Source organism: Elgaria multicarinata, chromosome 2 (genome assembly GCF_023053635.1).
Source record: "Elgaria multicarinata webbii isolate HBS135686 ecotype San Diego chromosome 2, rElgMul1.1.pri, whole genome shotgun sequence".
In the NCBI taxonomy this organism is placed as follows: Eukaryota; Metazoa; Chordata; class Lepidosauria; order Squamata; family Anguidae; genus Elgaria; species Elgaria multicarinata.
The window spans coordinates 52,453,076-52,473,114 of record NC_086172.1 but is presented as its reverse complement, the minus strand read 5'-3'; the positions used below and the strand labels follow the sequence as shown (position 1 = coordinate 52,473,114).

Genomic DNA, 20,039 nt, shown 5'->3' with positions numbered 1-20,039 from the left:
GGGGGATTGAGCCTGCCAAGTTTCTGATGAATACGTTCGGGGATATGTTTGCTAGAGCAGCCTTTATATTTTGGGGGTATACAAAAGAGGATGCACTTATCCCCCTATTTTTCTTGTGGACCATTCTTCTTGAAAGTAACAGCATAGTAAGAAAACTACAAAGCTTGAGAAGGATAGATGTAGCAATTTATCTGGAAGGAGAGTCCCCAGTTTTGGGGAGGGGTGTGTGATTCACTTCCACTTCTCTCCCCCCACCAAACCAGTGGTTTTGACACTTTGTATGAAAATAGCACACATCACAGTGGTGTCTTCAGGAAACATACCATATGCCTATAGTTTCAGAACTATAGGCACATGGGCTAGTGCATTACAATAAATAAATAAATACCAGCTTAAGGCTGGTGATGTTGAAAGAATGGCCATCCCATGGTCCCATCCTTGTCCTCCCCCAAAGCACAGTGATGGGAGAGCTCTAGGCAAAACATAACCTATGATTAGAAGATGGATCTGTCTAGTTACGCATCCCCATTCCCTGCCTCACACCTCCCTCCATCAGTATTTAGAGAAAACAAGCAAAAGACACTATTTTTGTCTTCCTAAATTTGAATTGCAAACCAAGACTCATGCAGGGCCCGGCCTCACTTCTGGATCACGTCTTCTCAGGAACAAGAGAAGCCCACTTCTTCTCAGGAACAACCTTCAGTCTGAAGGGGCCTGATTCAGATTGAATCCGATGTACATCCATAAAAAACCCATACGTATAAATTATCTGATGCCGTAATTTAATACATGAAAACATTCAAAATGTGCATTTCAGAAATGAGATGAACCTGTCATAAGAACGTAAGAAGTGCCCTGATGCTGGATCAGACCAAGGGTCCACCTAGTCCAGCACTGTTCACACAGGGGCTGACCAGCCATCGGCCAGGGACCAGCAAGGCAGGACATGGTGCAACAGCACCCTCCCACCCACGTTCCCCAGCAACTGGTGCTTTGCTCTTATGCAAACTAATGCTTGATAAGGCTTTGTAGAAATCTACTGGGAAGTCTTGTCACCTTCGTGGCTATTTCTCTGAATTAAATTGATTTAAGGTATTAAATTATTTTCCTCGCCAGCAGTTCATTCCATTTTTTATTTAAAAAAGAGAGCTTCGGCTATTGGGCGGTATAAAAATGTAATAAATAAATAAATAAATTTTAGATTGCCTTTAAGAGTATAAGTCTTTCCTGTAAAATAACAACCTTTTAGCCTCTGTTTTTGCTTTTTAAAAGCATCTTATTTGGGCAAAAAAAATTAACTGGATCAGTCTGCTGGCTACTTCATGTGTCTTGGAGGCTTTATTTTATTTATTTATTTATTACATTTATATACCGCCCCACAGCCGAAGCTCTCTGGGCGGTTCACAACAATTTTGGGTTGGATCCAGACTTAGACATACATAGAGAAGACCCATTCAGATGAATGGGACTGGTTAGTCATGACTAATTTCAGTCCAATTGATTTCAACGGGTACTTGAAGTACAACTCAGTCTGGTTTCAACCCATATTTCTATAAGTGTTTAATAGTTAAATTAGTTAAGAGACTAGACACTTATTTTAGCAAGGGGTGAAAACACTTTGCGTAACAAGAAATATATTTTCAAGCTGCTATGGAATACACTTACATCTTCCCACACTGCATCCATTTCAATTGGAGGTGTTGCTTGTTTTAACATGCTCTTAAAAGCAGACTCTTTCCGTTTCATTTTGCGAGCTTCTTCCTTTTCTCTCTCACGTTCACGGGCTTCAGCCTTTTCCAACAGCTACGTGGAAGAAATCCATATGACTATTCAATGAATGTTGCAAAGCAAAATAACCCAAAACAAACAAACAAAAACCACACAATACTATTCCATTTTACAACACAGCACTTTTCTTATCATTCTTTGTTTTATAGATATCATATTGAGGCTGTTGAAATGTACTTCCAAAACATTACAAAATGAACCTCAGCTCAGACCTCCATGTGATCGGAGGTGGCAGCACATAAGTCTGAGGCTCCGAAGTCTTGTAACGCCAAGCCAAGATCTGGCATTACGTTTAAACAGCCACATTGAGTCCACTCTTTTTCACTGACCTTCAATTTATGCTCTAAGTATTTAACAATATTGTTTTTCGTTTTTATTAACAGATTTGCACCCTTAAGAACTGGAAACTTTTAATTGTATTTTTAGTGTTCTTAACATTTATGGATTTAAAATAAATTAAAATACGCCTTACACTATTGAAAGCCAGTTTGATATTTCCAGCATCTAACGTGGTAGCTCTTTTAGTTGAACTGATGACTGTGACGAAGTCTTCAAAAGTAGTATTCACTTCAACTACAAATCCTTTATCCTATAAAACAACAATGTTAATTACACCAGGAGGCATTTAAACCCATAGTACAAACTCATCTTACAACACTACTTTCTGAAATCATAGCTCCAAGTGTCAAAATGAATTTAATCGTTTTAAAATTAGAAATACTGGTTTTCTCCTAATGACTAAGAATATATTTTACCTCACCTTTAAGATGTCTTTTATTATCTTTTTTTCATCATGGTAGCGTGCTTTTAGATCTTCAACATAAAATTTGAAGAGATCAAGTGCTGTTGAGCCTAAGGAAAGAAATTATATTAATCAAGTACTTCCTTTAACCAAAGAGCTGCACTTCTTAGTACTCCAAACACAGCTAACAGAAATGTACGCATATTATCTTTAATTATTTTAAAGCAACAGAGATTATACTTACCAGGCTGACCAAGCATGTTAGTAAACCTAATATCAGAACTTATAGTTGGATATAACTCCATCCATGATGACATTGAATGCAGCTGGCCATGTTCATGCAATTCATCCAGAAATATCTGCAAATAAGCCAATAGAAGATTGGGAAAATTCAAGATTTTCTATGCAGGGGCAAACTTAGGGGTGGGTGGGTTATAACCAGGGAGGGAAAAGTGAACCCTCCCCTTCAGGCACACTGCAATCCCCATCACCACAACCCCCCACTCTCTATAAGGATTAATTAGAAAAACCTCTCACTGCAGCCAATGGGGGACTTGTATTTTAAGTACAGCAGGGGTGAGTACAGCTGGGGAGGGAAGGATTAACACTCTTCTCATGCTGCAACACCGTCCTTGAAAATCCCTCCTCATGTGACTCTAATGGGAAGCTTTTTTCAAGCCTAGCTGCTGTGGTATGTGGGCACGTGTGTGTGTGTGTGTGTGAGAGAGAGAGAGAGAGAGAGAGAGTGAGAGAGAGAGAGAGAGAGAGAGAGAGAGAGAAACAGGGTGCGTGTGCGTGTATATATAAGAGGGCTGGTGTGACGCATTCCCATCCATCCCATTTTTGATCCTGCCCACTTTTGGTATGCTGCTGCCCGAAAATTAGCTATGGAAGAACAAAGCACCATTTTAAAACAACAAGAAAACCTCAACGTACACTCACATCAAAATAAAAGCAAATGAGGATTTCCAACATCTTTCAGTGTTGAAATTGCTAACACTTCTCTCCATTAATTATAAGCACACTGAAGAATGCCAAGATGCTTGGTAACATAACCAATACCTAAAAAAGCTAAAAGCTGTTCAGTTCATATCAACATTTTGTCACTAACCTGGAAAGATTCTCTGTTTTTACGTTGCCGTCGTCTTTCCCTGAGTAAACCCTTCTGTTTCTCTTCCTCTTCCTCCTTTTCCAAAGCCCTTATGTGTTCTTCAAAACAAATCAATGCATCCTCCTTATCCATATCTAGAAAAAATAGAAAATACGTTTTTAAGAAAATTAAGTCTAATATCAGGCCAATTAAATGCAAGTCCATACTTCGGAAAGCTTTTGTTTTGTAACTCATGTAAACTTTATAGTCAAGTTTATAGGTAATAGGAAGCCATAGTTTCCCACTACACGAGCAACCTGCAATCCTCAGACACATGCCCTCTCCTTTCTGTGCCTGTGAGAAGCTTTTATAATTTTAAATTATCTACAATTTCCTGTAACATCCACTCTCAAATAAACTCTGCTTTGTTTAGCTATGGGTTGACAACAAGCAAGAATCTGAACCACAGTTACTATTTTAGCTTGTTTTCACTAACCACAGTTCTGTGATATCCTACCATGGGGAAATATCAGACGTGGAAGCTTTCAATCTCCACCTCATGAGCTCAAAAGGGGAGGGGGGAACAGCTGGAAGTTTACCACTGCATTGTGGGAAATGGTTTCTATTCCACCTGAACTAGTCTGTTCCCAAAGCAGCCACATTAAGGGAAAGTCCAATATCAACCATATCTCAATAACTAAACCCTAATACAAACCAGGAGGTCTTAAAGCAATTTTGAACAATAATGCATTGAAGTGCTTTACAAAGTCTCTGGGGTAAAAAAGTTTTAAAATTGTGTGACAGCCGCTGAAAAAGTTTACACAGTTGTCATCATATGAATAGATGCACTGATATTACTGTTAAGGAAGCATTCTTGACCATGCTTGTAAATTGCAACAAAATGCAAACAAGGGCCCAAGTTTGCATATGCTCAAAAAGGAGTGAGCATGCACACTACCCTCCTGCACACTCCTCACTTCCAGTTTTATTCAACAACGTATGATTGGCCAGGTCATAGGTTTTTGAGTGTGACATGAGAACTTGGAGCATGCCCACTCTCTCCCCCATGTGCACTAACCAGATCAGTATGGTATTTCAGTTTGAACAGCCCACTCTATGCTAAATATTTCATTCATGGTACAGTTAAAAGATGCAATTTCACTATTAAAACTCTATGCTTACATTTAAGACAGCTCAAATAAGAAGCATTCCAGGATCAGACAAAACTCAACAACTTTAATGATTTAGGACGCAATCCTATGCATGTTTAGGCAGAAAAATGTCCTACAACTCCCAGCATTCCCTAGCCAGCACATGCACAGAGCTGCAGCCTTAGTTGCTGTTGCTATAGCAACTAATATGCCCAAATTCCTACAAAAACTCAGATGTTTTTCCTTACTCTGAAGTTCCTCATCTTCTGCAAATGTAGGATTGTCCATCAGATATTGCTGAGCCTCTGACCAGGTAGTACAGTACGTAACATTAGCCATATTGTCCAGGATATTTTTCAATGCTTCCCAGTTCCTCTTCCGCAACTGCTTGGCTTGTTCCTGAAAAAGCCACATGAAATCTAATGGTATTTATTGTTCTTAAATCCTTAATATCAAACACTATACCAATTCATAATTAAGACAGTGGGTCAACATTTTGAAACAGTTCCACCGATCTGTATGCTTTTAATCGCATGAATGGTAATCTCTCACAAGAATGGTAATCTCTCACAAGAAAGACACTATACAATTCCTCATTGCTTATGTTTAAAACAGCTCAAATGAGAATCATTCCTTGGTTAGACTAGCAGGATTCTGTCCAGATTGGAAGATTATTTTCCAAAAAGTATTACACTTGGGCCTCCCATATGAAGTTTTTTTCTTAACTAAAAGCAAAATCTCAATTAAGTAACATTATGTTAAATATGAGGTTGTTATTCATAGAAATCTTGAGAGGAAACCCATAGTTAAAACTAATCTAAGGAAGTTTTTTAAGGAATAGGAATTGTAGAAATTTTCTTCCTGTTACCATATCATATAAAATATATTTATATGAAAAATGTACATTAAGTTAAGTTTATCTATGGATAGGGGCAGAAGTGAGCAGAATGGAGTGAGTGGGAACTTCCAACACTGGAAGGAAAAAATAATTACTTTTTCTTTTTTTGATAGAAAGAATAGGACATCTTCATAGATTTCAAGACGATCACGCTCCGATATTGCATTCCAGACCTCCATCTCTCCAAACATTTGTTCAGCTTTTCTGTTTATAGAAATATGAAGAAAAAGAATGTAACTACAGAAAAAGATATATTATAATTATCTTCACTTTGCCCAGCATTTTTCATTGGTTAGCAAAATCCCAGTCCTTGTCAAATTTGTGATAACTAAGCTAATAAAAATGCAGAATACATTCTGACTATCCAATTCTACACATCTCATGTTTAGTGTTGCAAAATTATCCTTGCTTCCCATTATAAAAATAAGGAACTAATATGCCATCAATGCAGATTTTAAAACCAGCAAGAGAGTTCTATATGCTGAATTCTGGCTCCTTCCATTTTTTTGTTATTTTTTAAAAAGATTTTCATTTGTTTTAAAACATACCCAACATCCTTCCCTCTCTTCCACCTTTGTCCCAAGATAACCCTCCACCCTAACACTAAAACACGTACTTGCCAACAGGAAAGCAGTCCCAGTGGCATAATCTCCCAAACCCCAGTAGGCTGCTTCTTGAGTATATATTGCATTTTTTGTACAAAGACATAAGCCATTGGGAAAGTCCTAAATCATGAAACCAAATTGCATGAAGAGTCAGTAGACAGTTCAAACTATGTCAAAAACATATACAGAGGTGCTAGATCCAGCACTTGGCTTCAGGCATTACTTAAATGTAGAGAGAACAGGAAGAGAAAATGGCTCATACTTACTATTCTTTGTAATTACCCAAGCCTTCCCTGATTTGAGTGTGCTGCCCAGTTTGTTAATTATGATGCTGTATTGGTTTTAATGTTTTTAGCAATATTGTATACCAAATATTTAGCCATTATTATGTATCCAGAATGTATTTTAACATACATAAATTTTCTAGACCACTTAGAGATATTTTTAAATATGGTAAGCGGTACATAAATCTATTAAATAATAAAATGACCTGAATTTCTACCCAAACTTCCACTACATCATCAGATGGAGAAGAACATAAGTTCACATTTAAATGAATGAGTACAGAGAACAGTGACTCGTGTAAATTCCTATTCCCCTTACGTTAACACAGAATTTAAAACCACTCTAAATGGAAAATAGGATTTAAGTGTCCACTGACATTCACATTTCTCTCTAATCAAGCTCAATAATTTTGAGTCTTAAACCTAATATTCCGACTAGTATGGTACATTAGGTTCATATTACTTGTATCTGGTTGTGGATGTCATCTTGTCATGGTTTTCAAGGAAACGCTGAAAAGACTCTTTTGCTTCTTTATATTTTAATCTTGCTTCTTCTTTTTCTTCTTTTTCTGTCTGGACTTTATAAGCATTAAATGCCTGCTTTTTCTCACTTAGTTTTGCCAAAGCACTGCAAATTGAAAGGGAAAGTCGAGTACAATTATACATGCAACATCACCTACAATTAGTATTTTACAGAGATTCATTTTAAACCTGCATGCAGGGCAACAATTTCAACTGTTTAGCACATTTCCCCTCAAAAACCACGCTTGGGTGGGTGGGTGGGTGGAGGGGAACTGTTCAGGAAAAAGGTAATTTACAATTATGAGCTGACTGCAGATGTCATAACATTAGTTTGTGCAAACAATCATTTAAAACGATGTAGATTAAAAAGAAATAAGAACAGGTTATACCTGTATCTTGGATCGTTAATGATCATTTTCATAGCTTGCTCCCAAGATGCATTGGATGGTACACGCTGTGAAGATACGAAGTAAATCATGTAACTTGAAAAGTAAATCAGGAAAACCACCCCCATGAAGGCTCCTCCTCCTGCAACTGTCACAACCAGCAGCAATTCCAGAAGGTTATGTCACGTGAGTTGACAGTTCAGGCCCATTGCACCAGACCTGCTTTTTTAAACCATCCCTATTCCTTCTTCCTTGTGTGTTGTAAACCTATGGTAAGGTCTGTCTTCTTTTACGGATTATTTGTAAGCCACTTTGGGAACCTTTTTGGTTCAGGAGCAGGATTAAAATACCCCAAATAAATACTAAGTAATTTCTGTAACAGCAATCTTAGGAATGCTGGCTAAAACAATTGATTTCTTCAACTTGTATAGTGGGGCACCATTATCAAATTTACGGTCATTTAAAGAATATTTTGTTGCAGCAGTGTATAAATACTTTTCAATATTATAATATCTTCTATATTGTTATATGTTTTAATTAAGAAATAAAAAGAATATCTGCACCAATAACAGTCAATCATTCCTATTTCTTCCTATAAAAACCTCTATAATACTAGCAAGTGACAAATGTTATGTACAGGACACTCTCTACCATTTTTTTCTAGCTTCCAGCTTCATACCATTTCTAGAAATATAAGTAGGTTAAATCCAATAATGCTTCATTTCTCCTGTTTCCTATCTTCTTCTTCTTTTTTTTTAAAAAGGGTACCAATATCAGAAAAACATAGGGGATCTTCCCTTGGAGCCCACAATGATGTTTCAGTGACAGGATTTGTACTTTAAGACAACTTAATAAGGCAGTATCAAAAAAATTGTATTCCTCCTAGGTATTCTCCCCTCAATGACATGAGTATATTTATAGACAAAACTGGACATGACAGCTTTATGCCAAGTTCATTTTGTCTAGAACATTTTTTCCATGTTTATTTCAGCATGAATGTTATTCCTCAAAGGTCCTCACAAAATAATCAGCAACTCTCCCAAATCAAGTAACATTTGTAAATCTTGACATTTTAAAGAGTAGTTGACTCAATTAAAAAAACCTTTTCTTTCAATAGTTCTTTAAACGCCTGCTTAGCTTCTTCTTTCGTATTCCAGGTATAGGTTTTTTTAACTGGCTGGGCATCCTCCTCTTCTTTTTTGGGGGCAACACTAAGGATTGAAAAAGAGAACATGTTAATCACTTTAACAAAAAGCAGTACTAATAAAACAAAACAAATAAAGATGGGAACTAAAACAACAGGTCCTATGCCTTGCCCAGAAGTGACAGCAGAGGCAGCCGAATCCTACCAAGGCTACTGCATAACTACAGCATGACCCAGCAACTGCACACCACTCAGAGGCTGCTGGGAGTGGTCAGAATAGGCCCAATCCAGCTACTGCAAGCCCCTTCTCTTGCATTATCAAGACCCTCTAACCATACAAGTTTCTCTTGTGTAACAGGACTTTTACTTTTGCTCCTAAATCCTGCACCTTTGCCCTCCAAATCTGCTCCAGAGGAACCCCAACCATCCAGAGAAGAACTGCAGCCTGGTAGGAGAGATATGTCCACCGAAGGTGTCCATTCTGTTGGTGGATGGGCATTAATGGATTTCACCCTTATCTTTTTGACTGTGAGCTGCTACCACCAGTTCCATTAGTCTGGACTTAATGCACTACTGTCAGGCCATACTGCATCTCAGCGTTTGTGGCCTGCACTGCTAGTTTGTGGATCATATGGAGTTTATGTTTAAAGAAACACTTTTCATCAATAAAACTGATGAATTACATCATTGATTCCTTCAGAAATAAGAATATATGGTTATATTTATATAGCTATTGAAAAGAAGTAATTTCACATCTGATATTAGTCATCATTATATCAGATTAGTAATTTTAAAAAGCTAACTGAAAACTAACACATTAGATCAACTAAACGCTAAATTCAATGCATCCTAATAATTGATATGAAGCAAATATGACAAAGTTATCCATGAACTACCCTTGACTTGCTACCCATTCTTTTCAAAGCCCAGTTTCTGGGCTAAGTGTACTACAACTCATGCCTGTTTCTCACCCATTTGATGAGGGTGGAATGTACACAGTGAGGCTGCAAGCAATAAGAAGAGGCTCAGTTGATTTGTACTGTCAATTTGGGACTGCTAATGAAGGCAAATAAAGCAAGAAGTTTTGATCCCACACATTTACACAAAAACTTGGGGTCAGGATTCAGTGAAGTGCTCAAGTAGGGCTGTCAACCCAAGGGTGCTTTGGACTTGTGCTTCTCAAACAGAAGCTTCCATGGCTGAATGACAAAAGACGTTTAAACCATAGCTGAAAATGCTTTTTCTGATACGCCATGGGGGAAGATGTTCTATTGTTCAATTAAAAACATTTAAAACACTGAGTAGGCGAGGACACTGTTATTCAGACTTCACAGTGCCACACCCATCTTCAGCTGCAACATATGACCCATTTCATTTTTAACTGATTTATCATATACATGGTATGTACACATACACACTCTTTTTCAGCTTATTACTGATGCACATTTCCATTCCAAATTATGTTCTCATTACATAAATTATCTCTGTAAATTAAAACTGGTCCTGAGATTACTATGAGAGTAGAACGATGACCCACTTGCCACAGCATACATTCTACTCACATAATGAATGCTAGAGATTGCAATGTAAGAGGAAGCATTCTACGTACTACTAAGGGGTAGAGGCAGCAGATCTAAAGGATAAACAGTTGCAGTTTTGTTAGGGAGGATCTCCAGTGGAGAGGGTGACAGACAGCCACTTTGTATCCAATCATTCCCACTTATTTTCGCTGTGGGGGATGAGAAGGAGGCAAGGGGACAAGCTATTCCCCACTGTCCGTTTAACCGAGCCTCCACTGTGGCTATCGCTTGGTACACAGTAACAAAAAGGTGTATGATAAAAGAAGGAGCTATTTTCAGATGCCTTCTGCCTTTTGGCCACATCCAATTTTATTTTTCAAACTGTGAAGGATGCTCTAGAAACAAAACAGCAGATTAGAGCATAAAAACTAGCCAAGTTATTACTTACTCTGAGGATTCTGGTTTAGGAGCTTCTTCTACAGAGTTCGTGACAACTTCTGCCGTCTGTTCCTGTACAACAGGAGCAGGCGGCTGTATCTGCTCGTCGGTAGAAGCAGCAACTCTATTTTCATTTTCTACAACAGTAGCAACAGCAGGAGGCTCAGCTTCAGGAGCTGATGCAACAGCAGGAGTGGCGGGGGCTGAAGGTATAGCCACAGGAGTTTCAGGAACAGTGGCGGCAGCATTTGTGACTCCTGGGGCAACAGCTCCGGCAGATGATGTTGGAACAGATTCCTCTGGTTTACCACTATATAAACAGACAATATCAGTATTGTATTAATAATCCTGACAATTGCAGGAACATATTTATCACAGTGTACATGAGATTGACTTTTCCAGGGAAAAAATTCAACTTATGTCTGGAATTTGCAAAGCCTGCAGTCTGCATGCCATGGATCAAGCCAGTCCCTGCCATCCTTTTCAGAATTTGCAGGCCACAGCCCTTGACTGCTCCAACTGCCAGAAAATTCTCTAAAAGACCTAATAAAGTCCAGGACACAAGGGAAACCTCCAAGAAGAAGCTTGTCTTTTCCCACATTATTTTCCCAGACAAATGCCAGCTGGGATGGACCACATGTTTTAGAAATCTATACCCCAAATTGGGTGTGGGTGTGCTAGGAGAGACTGTTCAATAGAATTTTTAACACGATTGTGCCCAACCTTCCTTAATGGAGTGTGACACATACAACTTCCATGTTATTGGGCCCAATGCTCATATTGGGGGGGGGGGGGAACAACACCTAGATTTGTACACTACCAGTCAGCACAGTTTCCCATGCAGGATTTTGCTTATTTAAAAATGGCTAATTTTAACTAAATGTGTGTTAATTAAATGCATTTTCTTTGAAGCAGAAAGTGACGTTTTAACTTCTGAAGTTGAAATTACATTCATATATTCCTAAAGCATCCTTGTTTACTAGGTCAACGTAAACATTTCACAACTTCAAAGGAATCAGATCTTCTGAAGTTAAATATATGTTTAAGATAGAGCGAGGAAGCGTTTTTTTGTGCTGAGGACGCATTCCTTGGGGTAACCTATCACGAGTAGTATTGGCCAGGCCACAAGCAAAAATGGAAGGAGGGCACCCTTCTTCTCCTTCTGCCTTCCTTGCTGCCTAGGAGGCTGCAAGGGAGAAGACGTATCACCCTTGCCATGGTCTGAAATGATCACTTGAAGAGTGCTCTCCCCCCACCCGTTCTGTTTTGCTTCCCCCCTCACACACACCCCTTTTCTCTCTTCCCGACTCCCTCCAACCTCATGAAGTTAGGCTGAGTGCCACAGGTTCCCACCCCTTGCTTACGGCATAAGAACATAGAAGGCTTGCTAGATCATACTACAGGTACATCTAGTTCAGCATCCTAATTCCAACAAGCGCCAGCTAGATGGCTCTAGGGAGCATGAACAAGAGGCATAAAAGGGAATAACAGCCGATATACCAACTGTTTGCTTTAGCAGCCAATATTAAGAAATGTACTAGGAGGTTCCATGGCTGCTAGCCATTGATAGACCTGTCCTCCATGAATTTTTCTAACCCTTTTAAAAGCCATCTAAGCCAATGACCATCACCATACCTTGTACTGGTAACTTACATAAACTAATTAAGCATATTATGAAAAAAACCCCTCTTTTGTCTGTCTTTGACCTCCTGTGAATCCATTTCACTAGGTAAACATAAGTCTCACAATTAGGGCTGCAATATTTAGTTCAAAGAGTTAATTAAAAAACTTTGACTTAAACAATGTGCTTAACTGTAACAGAATTTTTAAAAAATATTTTAAATAACTTCTTTATAATCCACAAGAATACGCTTCTGATGCAACATATGCACGTCATGTAAAAGCAAATCAAGTTTGCATATTAAATCAATTACTTGATTTGCAAATTAAAACTCATAAGATCAATCAGATGCCATCCCCATTCACAGAGGTTTATACATTTCTATCATGTTCTTTCCTTGCAGCCCGATGCAGCTTGATTTCTTAAAGAACTGCCAAATTAGCTAAAAGGAACATTCCAGGACAACTGATATCTCATAATCCTCAACACTAAATAGTGTGCTTGCTGCTTGCAGTGGGGAGAGAAGACCTTGGGGCTGCAGGAGCCTGGGCTCTGCAGTCTCTTTCCCCCAGCTGCTGAACATCTGCTGACAAGTGCCCCGCCTTGCTTACAGGTAAAGCTGCAGCCGGCCAGGGGAAGGTGGGGTGTGCTTGCTGCTTGCAGTGGGGAGAGAAGACCTTGGGGCTGCAGGAGCCTGGGCTCTGCAGTCTCTTTCCCCCAGCTGCTGAACATCTGCTGACAAGTGCCCCGCCTTGCTTACAGGTAAAGCTGCAGCCGGCCAGAGGCAGCGCCTCGGCGCACTTGGCGCCGCACTTTGCGTCGCACAGAGGAGCCACCCTGTTTTGAAGAACACCAGCCGACCAGCAACCAACAGCAATTTTTCAAAAAACTTTTAATCAATTTTTAAATAATTTTTAATATGTGCCTGGGGAGCTCTGGGGAATATGGGGGTGCCTGCATAAGTGTGGTCACGGGTAGGGGGAGGTATGGTGCTGGGGGAGGAACAGGCCAGATGAGGAGAAGAGGGGACAGATTCCTTACAGCTGTCCCCTCTTCTAGTCCTTCCCCCAACCAGATGGTTCCTGGCGGCCTTATCAGCTTGCTCTCGGGTCTGGTGGTGCTGCTGCTGAATGCCAGGTCAGTCCAAAACAAAATCTCTCTCATCCATGATCTGATTGTGGATGAGGGGGCTGACCTGGTATGCATCACTGAGACCTGGGTGGGGGAACTGGGAGGGGTTGCTCTCACCCAGCTCTGCCCTCCTGGGTACTCGGTGCAGCACCAGCACAGACTCGAGGGCCGGGGAGGGGGGGTTGCCGTGATCTATAGGAATACAATCTCCCTCTCTAGGCTTCCTGTTCAGTCGAGTGCTGATCTTGAGTGTCTGTACTGTGTGTTGGGTACTCGAGACAGATTAGGGATTCTGCTGATGTACCGTCCACCCCGCTGCCCCACAGTCTCCCTGCCTGAGCTGACGGAGGTTGTCTCGGACCTGGTGTTGAGAACCCCCAGGATGGTGGTTCTGGGGGATCTCAACTTCCATGCCGAGGCTGCTGTCTCTGGAGCGGCTCAGGACTTCATGGCTGCCATGACAACCATGGGGCTGTCTCAACATGTCATCGGCCCAACACACGCAAAGGGACACACGCTTGATCTGGTTTTCTCGACTGGGCAGGAGGATGGTGATCTGGAAGTGGGGGAACTAACATCTACCCCCTTGTCATGGTCAGATCACTTCCTACTGAGGTTTAGACTCTCGGCGGCCTTTCCCCTCTGCAAGGGTGGGGGGCCTATTAAAATGGTCCGCCCCCGGAGGCTAATGGACTCCGATGGATTCCAGAGGGCTCTGGGGGATTTTCCTGCTGGTATGGCCGGTGCTCCTGTCGAAGCCCAGGTCGCTCTGTGGAATGCAGAGATGACTCGGGCGGTTGACACGATCGCGCCCAAGCGTCCTCTCCCTCTGAGCAGAGCCCGGTCAGCTCCTTGGTATACACCTGAGCTGAGGGCGATGAAGCAAGAGGGGAGACGGCTAGAACGCAGGTGGAGGAAGACTCGTGCTGGGTCTGATCGAACACGGGTTAGAGCTCACTATCGAGCCTACTCTGTGGCGGTGAGGGTGGCAAAGAGGCAGTTCTTTTCCACCAGCATTGCGTCTTCTCAGTGTCGTCCGGCGGAGCTTTTCCGGGTGGTTCGCGGCCTGTTACACTCTGGGCCAGGGCGAGAGATGGTGGAACCCTCGGTAGCACGCTGTGACAAATTTGCACGGCACTTTGAAGATAAAGTCGCTCAGATTCGTCATGAATTGGACACCACACTTAATGCAGCTCCACTAGTAGAGGTGTTCAGAGCGCCGTCCGGTTCAGTTTTATTGGATGAGTTTCAGTTAGTGAGGCCCGAGGATGTGGACAAGGTGCTTGGCCAAGTCCGGTCGACCACCTGTGTGCTTGACCCTTGCCCCTCATGGCTCATTACATCAAATAAGGAGGGGATCGCCGGCTGGGTCCAGGAGGTTGTAAATGCCTCCTTGAGAGAGGGAGTGGTGCCGGCCTCTTTAAAAGAGGCGGTAATTAGACCACTCCTGAAGAAGCCTAATCTGGACCTGGAGGATGTTAACAACTATAGGCCGGTGGCTAATATCCCTTTCCTGGGCAAGGTGCTTGAGCGGGTGGTTGCAGGACAACTCCAGGCACTCTTGAATGAAACGGATTATCTAGATCCATTTCAATCGGGCTTCAGGCCTGGTTTTGGAACGGAAACTGCCTTGGTCGCCCTGTGGGATGACCTCTGTCGGGAGAGAGACAGGGGGAGTGCGACCCTGTTGGTTCTCCTGGACCTCTCAGCGGCCTTCGATACCATCGACCATGGTATCCTTCTGAATAGGTTGTCTGAGCTGGGAGTTGGAGGTACTGCGTTGCAGTGGTTCCGCTCCTACTTGGATGGCCGATTCCAGAAGGTGGTGCTGGGGGATTATTGCTCTGTGCCGTGGCACCTAAGCCATGGGGTTCCACAGGGCTCTATCTTATCCCCTATGCTGTTTAACATATACATGAAGCCGCTGGGGGAGGTTATCCGGAGATGTGGACTGAGGTGTCATCAATATGCGGATGATACCCAGCTCTACCTTTCCTTTTCATCAAACCCAGGTGAGGCAGTGGCTGTTCTGAACCAGTGTCTGGGCACGGTAATGGACTGGATGAGGGCTAATAAACTGAGACTCAATCCAGACAAGACGGAGGTACTGTTAGCGGGTGGTTCTTCTGTCCGGCGAGGTGATGTTTGCCCTGTCCTGGACGGGGTTGCACTCCCCCTAAAGGATCGGGTCCGTAGTTTGGGGGTGCTCTTGGATCCAGAACTGTCACTTGAGGCACAGGTGAACTCAGTGGCAAAGAGCACCTTTTATCAGCTCAGGCTGATATACCAGCTGCGCCCTTATCTGGACAGAGATAGCTTAGCTACAGTTATCCATGCTCTGATAACCTCTCGTTTGGATTACTGCAATGCGTTATACGTGGGGCTGCCTTTGAAAACGGTCCGGAAACTTCAACTGGTGCAAAACAGGGCAGCAAGGTTATTAACAGGGACTGGCCGGCGAGATCACATTACGCCAGTCCTTTTACAACTTCACTGGCTGCCAGTCCAGGTCCGGGCCCAATTCAAAGTGCTGGTATTAACATTTAAAGCCCTAAACGGTTTGGGGCCAGGTTATCTGAAGGAACGCCTCCTCCCATATGTACCTACCCGGACCTTAAGATCATCTACAGGGGGCCTTCTCCATGAGCCCCTGCCAAAGGAAGTGAGGCAGGTGGCTACTAGGAGGAGGGCTTTCTCCGCTGTGGCACCCCGGTTGTGGAACGAGCTCCCCAGAGAGGTCCGCTTGGCGCCTACACTGTACTGCTTTCGTCGCCAGCTGAAGACCTTTTTATTCACTCAGTATTTTAACACTTAATTTTAACTTAAATTTAAATTTTACTGTTTTAACTCTGTATTTTAATCCTATATCAACTTTGCTGTGTGGTTTTATCCTGGTTGCGCTTTTTATACTGTATTTCGTAATTGTGTTTTAAACTGTTGGGTGTTTTACTGTGGTTTTAATTTTTGTGAACCGCCCAGAGAGCTTCGGCTATTGGGCGGTATAGAAATGTAATAAATAAATAAATAAATAAATAAATAATAAATACACACTAAAGTTTAAACAAACAGTATAGAGAAAGAAAACAAAGGATGATTAAATCACACTCCATTTGGGCATATTATTATCATCATCACCATTATTATTATTACCCCATGACTTATTTATCTGGGAGATCTGTATACTGCCCTTCATAAAACACATCCCAATGTGGTACATGTTTTTTCCCCTCAAGCAAAGTATTTTGAAACATACCTGTTTTCTTCTGCTTTAATCATTGCTGTACAAAAAAAGAAAGAAAAAAGATATCAATTTCAGTTTGAAGAAAACCAAAGTATTAAAGACCATGTATGTAAGTTTAGAGACAGGTCTAAAATTCCTTTGATAGGACCATGATAGTTTACCTAATGGACTGAGTTCAACTTCATCATTCCGCTCATGCAACAGATACCGCTGGCGGAACAGGACCGTGCTGTCCTCTCCTCCTCCCTACAACCCTCCCTCCCAGTACATTACGTTAGGGTTCCCCAACTCAGTGGAGTAAATTTGGAGGGTCCCCGGGGGGCAGAGAGGAGGATAGAATAGGATAGGAAATGTCCTGTTCTGTTAGTACAATGACAAATCTGGATGTAATTCAACATGTTTCCCTTTTTACTTCCTCAGATAAAACAATTACAGTACCAGATTATGGAGTGTTTTATTATACTGTCTGAACTGGGGAGGGGGCAGGTAGTGGGGGCTCCAATTCTGACTTCATTAACTAGAGTGATCACTACTATCATTGCTATAGATTACAACCTTACTAGTCACTAGTTATACATCAAGACAGAAAAGAGGTTTCTGTGAAAATTACCTTCAAGATCTTCAAGTTCTTTGGGTTTTGCCCAGCGTGATTCTTTTGTTTGGGAATTGTAGTAGTAAGGCTTTCCAGAATCAGATTTATATTCCTTCCATGGACATTTTGATAACATTTGCTGAGGAAGAAAAAGTATTCACAAAAGTATGTTGAAAACATTTCATAGCAGGGAACTTAATACAATCAAAATGCCCATAAAATCAATGAAGTGATATGCAAAAACTATGCCATTAGAAACAAAAGCCAGGATACAAAGGGTTGCATGGGAAATTTCATGCCAGGAATGGAACTTAAGGGGTACTCTATTCGACTACAGTCCCCCGCAAAAGCCACTCTTGAGGGTTGGGGGATTTTCTGGAGCGTGAATCAATGTGGCCTGAATGGCTGTACCAGAAAAAGAAAACTGGAACACACCCTGGTGAGCAAAAGCCAATTTTACTCATTGACACAAGGCTATTAACAGTTAACTTTTCTCAACTTTATTTTACCTCTGCAGGTGTTTTAAGATCATCTGGTTTCTCCCACGTTGACTGCTTTGTCTCAGTATTATAGTAGTATGTTCTTCCATCTGGCGATTTATGTTCTGACCACATGGATTTCTACAAAGAACACACACATGAAGAATTTCTTCAATATGTCTAGGGAGCACAAGACAAAGTGCTACAAAATATTACAGGAGGTATCTGATACCTGTTTGGAAGTTTCCTCATTAGCAGAGTTGTTGGTTGGGGTGGCTTGCTGGACTGAACAAACTACTGGAGGCGTTGGCTAAATAAAGAGGAAAGCACACTTTTGAAGAAAGGATATCAGGGATTTGCCTTTATTTAAAAACAAAATCAGATTCCAAAAAGAAAAAAATACAGTCAGCCACAACTTCCTATATGTTATTTGTATTTTACTAGCTCTATGCTAATGGGGGATCAGAACCATAGCCATTGATTCGGCCTTGTCCCTAGGTCTGCCACTGAACAGACCCAGTTTGAATATATGGCTACATGTATGAAGCCCAACGTAGTTTGGAAAAGTAGGCTCCTTCTTCAGGGGCAATCTTATACATCCAAATTATTAAAACAGGACATCAGGTGCAAGAAAGACAGCCATTCGTTCTGTAAGATGTTTTAGCCTGTTTTCAGAATTTGGATGCATAAGGTTACCTAACTTTTGGGTTCCGTACATAGGCTCCATCTACACAGCTGAAACTGTTCAAAATTGGGAAACATTAGATGTATTTACATAGTGATGAACCATACCCTCTCATCACCCCCAGGCCAACCACAAGGAGGAGACCTCAATTTCCTTTCTTGCTACAGTGTCAAAGATGAGGAAGCAGAACAGTGCACAAGCTTGAGGCTCACTAATGTAGCCTGTATGTGTGATCCTCATTTATTTGGCTCTTTCTTGGGTGTGCTCAAGCCTGACTGTAAGGACAATGGCAAACAGATGAGAAGAGCTTCTACAGCATACAACTGGTTCAAAGTATTTTTTAGAAGAGAACTATTCTGCTGGTTTATGGGACATGAATGAGGGACTCGTAAGAAATATTTATGAAAGAGTATGCATGCATTATTAAACAGAATGTTGCATGCATCCCCACATGCACGTGATAAAAACTGCTTGCCCATTGAGAACTGTCAACATCTCATATAAGAATAAGGTAGTATAAGGCTTCTTACTTGAGATTTAAGTAAGAGCTGAACCAGTTCTGCTCTTTTTTAAAAAAACTGAAGCTTGAGTAGTATAGACATGCAGAAAAAAACCTGAAACTTCGAAAAAGTTCAAAGCTTGATAATAACCAAACAGCATGTTTCTACATGCTGGCCAGGAGCCTGATGCCGTTGCAGAACTAAAGCTCCCACCCAGCTCTGCGCCAGACAGGTGCGCAAGGAGACAAACACAAAGGCAGGATGGAGCTTTGTGCTGAGTCGAGTAGATTCTCAGAGCAGCCATAGTAGTGACAGGGATGGTGTTGGAGATAGTGGGGAAAACTCTGAGGCGGCAGCGGAGGGAAAGAAGTGGCCCTAAGAAAAGCTGGGTTTTAAAATATGGGGGAAGAGGGAAAGAAGTGGGCTTGAGGGGAAGAAGTGAATGTCGTTTAGCAGCAATGGGTGTGAGGAAGCGAGGGTCAAAAGTCCTCAGTTGTGTTGAAGGAAAGTAAGCTCCACACAGTTCCTGGAGGACTGACATAGCGGGAGTCAAGGAACAGCATGTTTCACTCTCAGACTACTAGCGCCCATGGTAACATGAGCTTTAGGCTAGTTTTGCTAGATGAAAATTGTTCCACTAGATGAAGACATTAGCAATGGCAAGTCTCCCTGATCTGCTGGTATACTGAAGAGAATTTGTGCAGTATCACCACAAACAGCAAGAACCAGGTTAAGGAAAGCACTTTTAAATCCCATTAATTTTAATTTAAGAATGTGATTAACTGTCACTGAGACCAATGGTACCTAACAGTGCTTAACTTTGGCTGGATCATGCCCAAAGCATTTAAATTAACATAGTTGACATAAAAAACAGGCCAAATATATTGGCTATCAATGAGTAAGACACATCTTGGTTAAAAACGAAATCCAATCTTGGTTAAAAACTCAGAAGAACTAGAAATAATGTTACCGGAGCTCAAGCCTCACTTCTTTAATCACTATCTCTCACCTTAACCTATCACACAGGAATGTTTTTAATTTCAAAGTGGAAGACACCCATACAGAGCCCTAAATACCTCTGAAGAAAGGTTGGTTTAAAACAATAAAAATAAATCGAACTGTGAATTAATAGTTGCTAACATACCAGGCTGAACATAGTTGGTTTTAGTTAGGTTTAACGTTCAAATTTTTTTAAGTGAAGAAGTAGCTGGGAAAATCTTCA

The 20,039-nt window shown here is 41.4% G+C and overlaps 1 protein-coding gene across 1 annotated transcript in view; it reads right to left on the bottom strand.

Annotated features, from left to right (window-relative positions):
- Positions 1-20,039, bottom strand: part of PRPF40A (pre-mRNA processing factor 40 homolog A) — a 39,586-nt gene that overhangs the window by 8,664 nt on the left and 10,883 nt on the right. Inside the window, exons 6-20 of the mRNA XM_063116536.1 lie at positions 17,865-17,942; positions 17,663-17,773; positions 17,172-17,292; positions 16,574-16,598; positions 10,579-10,878; positions 8,569-8,677; positions 7,470-7,534; positions 7,022-7,186; positions 5,765-5,873; positions 5,020-5,170; positions 3,642-3,775; positions 2,775-2,889; positions 2,549-2,640; positions 2,261-2,377; positions 1,666-1,803 (exon numbers count right to left, since the gene is read on the bottom strand). Of these exons, the coding sequence (XP_062972606.1) occupies positions 1,666-1,803; positions 2,261-2,377; positions 2,549-2,640; positions 2,775-2,889; positions 3,642-3,775; positions 5,020-5,170; positions 5,765-5,873; positions 7,022-7,186; positions 7,470-7,534; positions 8,569-8,677; positions 10,579-10,878; positions 16,574-16,598; positions 17,172-17,292; positions 17,663-17,773; positions 17,865-17,942 (1,830 nt within the window). The remainder of the gene's footprint in view (positions 1-1,665; positions 1,804-2,260; positions 2,378-2,548; positions 2,641-2,774; positions 2,890-3,641; positions 3,776-5,019; positions 5,171-5,764; positions 5,874-7,021; positions 7,187-7,469; positions 7,535-8,568; positions 8,678-10,578; positions 10,879-16,573; positions 16,599-17,171; positions 17,293-17,662; positions 17,774-17,864; positions 17,943-20,039) is intronic.